The sequence below is a fragment of the Magnolia sinica genome, chromosome 16, assembly GCF_029962835.1.
Source record: "Magnolia sinica isolate HGM2019 chromosome 16, MsV1, whole genome shotgun sequence".
In the NCBI taxonomy this organism is placed as follows: domain Eukaryota; kingdom Viridiplantae; phylum Streptophyta; class Magnoliopsida; order Magnoliales; family Magnoliaceae; genus Magnolia; species Magnolia sinica.
The window spans coordinates 7,441,861-7,450,153 of record NC_080588.1 but is presented as its reverse complement, the minus strand read 5'-3'; the positions used below and the strand labels follow the sequence as shown (position 1 = coordinate 7,450,153).

Here is an 8,293-nt window from a genome sequence, read left to right as displayed (position 1 = left end):
CTCTATTCTCAACCCAAACCGAACCCGAATTCCGGTACACTCAACCCTAACTAGAACCCTAAAAGAATTCCTTTGCACTAGACCCCAATCTGCACCGACCCTATTCACAAGTGAAATAACGTATGAATTAAATAGCAACAAGAGCATATTTTGTTGAATATTCATTTGCAACCATTGGGATCATCAGACTGACCTGACTTATCCCACCCACATTACCTCAAACCCAAATCCCATCGAGTAACCATTTTTCAACCCAAACCCAATTGGGTAAGTTGAGTTTGGGTCAATCCAAACTGAAGTTGCAGCCCTACATACAAGAAATGGCATCCATGAAATATATTATTCATTGATTTCTTCATCACACACAAACACACGAAAATCCTCAATACCGCAGATGGCATGTAGTGTGCCCCACAAGAAGAAGCTCACTATAAGAGTATAGACTATATAGGGGGAGAGAAATGATCACATCAAAAAAGTTGGATGATAAGATATTATCCATTTAGTGAATAATTTAGAAATTGTCTGCTAGATGGATGGTAACATATTGTCGAACCGGCTTGACGTGAGCATTTCACTGTAGAGGCAATACTTATTTAAACAAAAAGGGTGCAGTCTATGAGGCATGCAGTTCACCATGATAATTTAGTAGCACCTAACATTGGCGACGGAAAGTGGGTATCGGAAGGAGTTTGCATATTCGAAGGAGAGGCTACCGCCGGGGCCGAGCGGGCCACCGTCATTGACAAGGCAATCGTCATAGCCAAGCCGTTTGAAGATTCTAGGGTTGATCATGCGAGCGGAGCTGAACCATCCGCAGCTCATGTGTATGTCAGCAATGGTGCAACCGGAGATGCAGACGTTGAGGATTTGGACGGTGTATGTCGGGATGCCGTTTGGGAGTGGAGTAGTTGCACCCTGGTAGACTACGATGTCGTCCTTCGAGCATGACTCACCGATACGATCTGTTGTTTCCTTGTTCACTTCCAAATATTAAAACAAAAATTGAGAACATAATAAATAAATTTAAAAAAAAAAATGCACGGAAAACCCTATCCCATGCAAAGTGCACGCAGGATATCATGGCAATAAATAAAAAATAAAAAATAAAGTTATTTGATAATCTAGAGGTGTATGATGCTTGATGTGCAGGAACTCAGAAATTATACGCCTGTCATGAATTAACTAAAATTATCGAGCTGACTGCACAGAATGAGTCCGAAAATTAGATCGGTCTAACAATCCAAACATCGCATTTCCGGGCATTCGCTTCTTGAAGTAGGACTAGGGGTGGCAACGAGACAGGCTGCCCAGCCTAGCCCTGGCAGCTGGCCTGGCCCACCCCATCCATCGCTGAATACAGGATATGGTTTTGCCAATGGTAGTCTGGATCCATTCAAATTAGCACTCGTTCCTAGTGAACTACATTTACCAGAGGGCCAGAAACTACATTTACCAGAGGGCCAGAACAGGAAGTAGATTTATCTGGCTATCTGTGTTATTGGTAGAGATTTATTCGGACAGTTTTATTTGGATTTGATGGTCCCAACAACATGTCTTAATTTTTACCAACTTGTAGGGTTGATCTAGAGCAGGTCACAGACACTTTCGGAGCAAAGATGGACCATAGAAGGCCCAATCTGAGGTGGACATGATCCCGACCGTCAGAACCTTAAATCAATGGGATGAGTTTTTCATCATATTATATATGATTTTAGGGTAGAACCTACTTAAGCAAATCAATCCCACCTTGCCAGGTTGTCCACGCCGGATTTGCGAGATTCTACCATATCAACGGTCAAAAGTCTCATTTAGTTTCATTTTTAATAAATTTTAATTCGAGTATAACTTTTGATCCTTTTAAGTTGTACAAGTTGTGCCAAACATAAAAAGAGGTTAGAAAAAGTTGGTAGAACAACCAAATTGGATACTTATTATATTTGGCCAAAAATCACAAAGTCTGGTAAGTATATAAGTCATTTATAAATAGTAAATTACTATTTATAGCAAGTCACATTTTTTAGGGTGTTTGAGCTGGAGTTTATGTGTAAAACTGTCTTAGGTTTGAATTCCTTATTTAAAGAGTTGTAATTTTAATTTTTATTATCAATTAAGTAATTTCAAATTTATTAGATATTATTCATGCTTTTATTTCTTGTGAATTCAAGGAAGCTCTGCGTGGAGTCTTGGGAGCTTCCTGGATTCAGAGTATTTATCCCTCTCTGCAACAAGGGCCAGCCCTAATTCAGCCCCAGCCTCAATGGCTAGGTCTTTAGGGCTGAGGCTAGGCCTCTTTAGGCCATCAGGGTTACTGGTGGGCTTCAGGGCTTGTGCCAAGGCTAGGGATCAAGGGCCGGCTAGGGCCGACCTTACATAGCCCATTACCACCCCCCCTAATTCAGACCATTGGGTATATTTCATTTTTCACCATATAATAAGTGTCCACTTGGCACATGGGTAGGCATGATGAGGTCGATCACCATCTTCCTCATCCGATAAGCACTTTGAATCCACAAGAAAAGAATCCCAGGTCCACAAGAGATGTAAAAGAAAACTTGAGAAATATTATTAGAAGTCCTTAAAATAATTGAGTTTGCATCCTTAAATGACCTTAATTAAATCTTAAAACGTATTTAGAGAAAACTCAAGCAAATAAGGAAACTAGAACTAAAAAAGGCACAAATTTCCACATTTTGCCGATCGATCGGGAGGGTGCAAAAACATTCAAAGACTAAATCCATAAAATAAAATTTATTTCAACCAATCGACCCGACCCATCGATCAAACCAACCAAAAAGCATCTAGCAAACTTTTCATATAAATTTGAATTTCCATAGATCGATTAAATCGATTGATCGACCTCAATCGATCGGACCATGTTGAATTTCATTAATTTCCTTCTTGAACTTCTTTTAGTCCATTTGTGATAGGCACATGTTTGTTACACATCCTACATCACCACTAAACAAATGGTAGGATTTCTATATCATTATAGTATTTCTTCTATCATGATACATCTAAATTGGGACCATATTTTGGACAGTTTAGTTTAAATTAGTTGCATGCCTCTAAAATAACTTCTAAGTGCCTACCTATCGTCCATTACAATCTAATAGCAAATCCAAGTCTCTCTTAATAAAATGGCAATTGGTGTTGTTCGGAACTAACACAAGGATGGACATGATGAGGTCGATCATTGTCTTCCTTAGGGATAACTAGGGGTGTACATCGAGTCGAACCGAGTCGAGCTGGTCTCGGGTCAGCCACTAGCTAACCTCAGCTTGAACTCGGCTCGGCTCGGTCCTTGAGCCTGACTGGCCAGCTTTGCTCAATTCGGTCAACAGCTCGGGCCAGTTCGAGCCGAGTTCGCCATTGCAGCATTTTCACAAACACTTGGACTGCACCTTCAAAATCTCATTGTATTTGAGACAGTAGCAGTTGTTTTACAGGTATTTTATCAAACATCGTACACCTCTAGGGATAACTACTCCGAATCGACAGTATTTTTTTGGACTCAAAGAAATTCCTCAAACCCACGAGGAAAAAAATATGAAAAATAGAAATAAATTCTAATAAATTCGAAAATAGATTAATTGATGATAAAAACAAAATTACAATCCTTTAAATAGTAATCTCAAACCTAAGAAGAGGTTTCAGAATCAAACTCTCTAAAAACATGACTTGCTATAAATAATAAACTTTTTTTTTTTTACACACACACACAACCCCCGCACGCTCACGCCTAGTGGAATTTCACCACCTATGCATACTCGAACCCTTGACCGGGTGTTGAAACTCTTGAGAGTCTACCACCCGAGCGAGTAAGGACATTTATAAACCAGCATGATTTCCACTCGACTTTATGGTTTTCGACTAAAAATAATAACTGCCCAATTTGGACTAACCACATTATTCTCTAAAATTTCTAAGCCATTTTCATGTTGGGCACAACTCATAAAGCTTAAAGGATCAAGAGTTATGATCAAATTAAAACTTACTATAAATAGTAAAGAAATTAAAATTAAAAAATAAAAAAAAATCAATCATCAATCTAATAGAATCTTGCAAATCCGGCCTGAGCAAACCTGGTTAGCTAAAGTAGCTTCTCCAATCCAAAATCATATGTGGTACATCGAATAACTCGTTCTGATTTGCGAGATATGTCTGTTTTAGGGTTATGACGGTCCTGATCACTTCCGCCTCCAATTGGGCCTTCCCTGGTCCATCTTGGACATGAAAGTGCCCGAGACCCACAACTCGCTAATCTAGTAGGTCCCCACGTTTGAATCTTGCCTAGTGAATGTTGGACAATGGTCATTTACGTGTCCATACATTTCTAGACCGTTGAATAGACAAGGCCTTTGGATTATTGCCCGTTTAAGTCTAAAACACCAAATCAACGATCTTGATCATCATATATTTAGCAACGTATGTGACTGTTGATGAAGTCTACGATTCCATGGTGGAGAATATATACAATATACGTGGGACACGAGTTTGTACAGGTGGGGGCCACTATGTGGTTATCCAAAGGGTTGATCAGATGGCCACATGCATGGCCCTAGCCCTTGGATCGGTTTCCTAGAATACATGGTCGACGATAAAAATGGTTGCAGATGGGAATGAGATCCAAGCGACAGAAGAAATGGACAGATAAAAATCAATGGCCAAATTCTTATCAGCCTTCAATTGGATAATAACATTGGGGCCCACCTGATGGAGGGACCGGTAGTCTACGCCGTTGGACTCACCAGATGGTCCACTTGGAGCTCGGCCCATGTGGGATGCTGGCACATGTGGTGGCAGGCATAATAGTTGTCAGATGAATGCGTGTGGGAAACGGATTGGCTACTCCCCCTGACACCAGCCCCGTGGCTGGTGGTCAGTTCTCTCTGGGCCCCATCATGATGTATGTGTTTCATCCATTCCGTTCATCCATTTTTACATATCATTTTATGGCTTTATACCAAAAATGAGAGGGATATAAATGCAAGTTGGACCACACCACATGAAATCAATAGCTATTGGGTATCCACCGTTAAAATCCTCCTAAGGCCTATTGTACTGTTTATTTGACATCCAATCTGTTGATTAGGTCATACAGGCCCATATGAAGGGAAAAAGCAAAAATCAGCTTGATCCAAAACTTTTATGGCCCCCAAAATGTTTTCAATGGTCGACGCTCATTCAACACTGTTTCCTGCAATGTGGTCCACTTGAGATTGGGATATACCTCATTTTTGGTCTCATGCTGTAAAATGAACTGTAAAAATATATGGACGGCATGGATGAAACACATACATTATGGTGGGGCCCATATAGCACCGACCACCAGCCATTGGCTGGTGTCAGGGGGAGTAGCCAATCCGTTTCCATGCGTGTGGGCTAAAAATCTCCAGGATGAAACAACGATAACCCTCTAGTGGGCAACCACCAAATGGACGGTTAGGAAGCCATGCAGAACCTGGCCACATTTAGCAGGAATCCAAACCGTGAATCTGTTGCGTCCAGCCATGTTAGGTCTAGCTTCCAAATTTTGGCCTGATAATTAATTCTAGTGGGCCACACCGAAAGGAACAATGTAAGACATTGGGGAGAGGGACTCCTACCGTATAAATTTGCAGATGCGTACAAGAACTCCCTAATTCTAACATGCACCGTAGTCCGTATGTTCATACCTACTGCGAGTGGCTTGCGATTGGCCGTCGAATTCCTCTCAGGAACGATCTCCGGTCCGTGATGAAGCCCTGAACACCATACATCGCACCGATCAGTATACATCACGCGGCTGCGGTGTACAATCTCTATTTATCACGTAGATGCACGATAGCATCGTGAAAAAGAAGACAGATGAGGGGCATTATGGGAAGATTAATGATAGAATGCGTTGCCTTGTTCCACGTCAGGTTGCACGTACATCAGAGATCTGGACCACCCATCAGGTGGGGCCCACTGTAAACATGCTACTTGTCAAAATTCTCAACAGTACACATATCAGACGAGCTGAGTGCGTACTTTGAATTTGGACCGTTGGGACGTTTCTTCTATACTCTCCGTTGACGGCATGTTCACAGTATAGCCTGATGAATGGTGAAGATCTCTGGCACAGTGCCATCCAACGGTTGATACATGAGGGGCCCTCATTGAATACAGAAGCAGAGCGCATGTGAACCGTTGGATGACAAATAAAGATCAATGTGGGCCCTAGAAAGATCGTTATCCCTACTGTTTCCTGTGGTGTGGTCCACTTGAGCTTTGGATATCCTTCAATTTTGGGCCCATCCCCAAAAATATTATGGAAAAACGGATGGACGTCATGGATAGGAGATATACATCACGGTTAGACCCACAGAGTTTTCTCAAGAGATGATTGTGTACCGAAGCTATCTTGCATGAGAGTTTAACGCAGCACGACGTAGTGCGAGGAAGCGATTGCGTACTGTCCCCGCTGGACAGAAATCAGTCCATTCAGGGCTCTGTGGGGCCCTTCGTGTTGTATGTATTTTATCCACGCTGTTCATCCATTTTTACAGATCATTTTGGTATATAAGCCGAAAACTGAGGTAGAACCAAGGCGCAAGTGGACCACACCACGGCTATGGGATGACTGGTCAGGACCATCTCCATATCTTTGAATAATCAAAGCTTGAAATGTTTCAATCCAAATCCAATCCATGGTGAGGCCCATTGCATGAATGAGAGCCAGTCCACACAGATCGGATAATTCAATCCATCCTTGATTGCGTATTATCCTCCATAGCAATCCCTTTTCCAAGCCATGGATGACTGGTCAGGACCATCTCCATATCTTTGAATAATCAAAGCTTGAAATGTTTCAATCCAAATCCAATCCATGGTGAGGCCCATTGCATGAATGAGAGCCAGTCCACACAGATCGGATAATTCAATCCATCCTTGATTGCGTATTATCCTCCATAGCAATCCCTTTTCCAAGCCATGGATGGGACGGTTAGGATCATCTCCATAACTTTGAATAATCAAATGGTGAAATATTTCAATGCAAATCCCATCCATGGTGAGGCCCATTGCATGAATGAGAGCCAGTCCAAACTCATCGGATGATCCAATCCATACTTGATTTCGTATTATCCTCCATAGCAATCCCTTTTCCAAGCCATGGATGGGACGGTTAGGATTGACTAACCAAAGTAATAGTTTAGAACCATACGCAATCCGTGAAAGCCCCTAACAAATAGACGGATGAACTTACTACTTGGACCTGTTTCTGTCTAATTGATCTCAACCGTCCATATAAGGACATTGATCAAATCTCTAACCCTCGTCAGATTGGTGAAATTTTTTTCATGTAGCCCATCTAATATGCATTGGACGAAATGAACAGTCTAGATCAATGGATTGGACTGCCAGTGTCCCAATGCAACTACGAGGTAGCACTGTAACTTTATAGAGCTCTGGGAGCACTGGAGCATTTCTCCATAAGATTTTACCATAAAGCAGGTATACAGCCAACAGAAAGCCGAAACTCGACGCCACCGAAACGAACCGAAGCGTCCGAAACCCGTTACGTATCGGAAATCCGCTCATTGTTGCTCTTTCAACCGTCCCTTCGATCTCCGAAACCCTTAAAATCAAATAAAAGATAAAACCCATAAATAAAATCGTAAAAGGAAAAGCTATGAATCCTTAAATCTCAACAAATATCGGATTCAGACAGAGTATCGGAAACGTTTCGGAAGAAGATTCCTATACGTGTCCGAAACCCACGAAGATTGGAGAAAGAGTACGAATTCCTGACAGCGAAGGTACGTGTGTCCGTACCTCCGGCGTAGGTAGGAGGGCGTGACGGGAAGAGAGCGTACGGAATCACCGGGAAGCAAGATGCCGAGTACGGAGCCGGAAATGTGAGTCGGCGTCAGGCGTCCGTTACGACACTTTCTGTTTTCGTAACGGAGTTACGGAAGTGAATGGAGAGGGAACGGAACGATGGCTTTTGTATTTGAGAATTTTAATCCGTCTCTGATCCAACGGTTGGGATCATCCCATGGGGGACCGGATTCGTCTACAACACCTGTTTTCCGCAATGCCTAAAACACACTAGCTCTATGTGGTCTACCATGTTGTAAATTTAAAATCCACTCCGTCCATCAGGTCAGAAGCATTATTTTGACCGTACATAAATAATATACACTGAAATAATAATTCAAATGGGCCACACCAATGGGAAAAATGTAAAATCACTCCAAAAAGCGCTTTATAGTTCACATAGTGTGGCTCGCATGATTTTATTTTCCCTCTGATTTTTTTATCTTCT

At 41.9% G+C, this 8,293-nt stretch overlaps 1 protein-coding gene across 3 annotated transcripts; it reads right to left on the bottom strand.

The window, feature by feature from the left end:
* Positions 1-328: 328 nt before the first annotated feature.
* On the bottom strand, positions 329-7,955 carry LOC131229226 (TPD1 protein homolog 1-like). 3 transcript variants are annotated; one of them, XM_058225123.1, is made up of 4 exons: positions 7,801-7,955; positions 7,470-7,603; positions 5,679-5,747; positions 329-965 (listed from the first exon to the last, which is right to left on the bottom strand). In XM_058225123.1, exons 2-4 carry the CDS (start codon positions 7,564-7,566, stop codon positions 646-648), a joined length of 486 nt encoding a protein of 161 aa, XP_058081106.1. In that variant the 5' UTR covers positions 7,567-7,603; positions 7,801-7,955; the 3' UTR covers positions 329-645. The 3 variants fall into 3 exon arrangements, with proteins under 3 accessions (XP_058081106.1, XP_058081104.1, XP_058081105.1); XM_058225121.1 differs by having other exon boundaries at positions 329-983; positions 7,801-7,947; XM_058225122.1 differs by having other exon boundaries at positions 329-983; positions 7,842-7,946.
* Between the last annotated feature and the right edge of the window lie 338 nt (positions 7,956-8,293).

Coding starts and splice junctions, on each gene's coding strand:
- LOC131229226 (XM_058225121.1), bottom strand. CDS start 7,566: ATGAGCGGATTTCCGATACGTAACGGGTTTCGGACGCTTCGGTTCGTT. Junction 5,748..7,469: donor GGCTGTATACCTGCTTTATG/GTAAAATCTTAT, acceptor TATGGTGTTCAG/GGCTTCATCACGGACCGGAG. Junction 984..5,678: donor TCGCAAGCCACTCGCAGTAG/GTATGAACATAC, acceptor AATATTTGGAAG/TGAACAAGGAAACAACAGAT.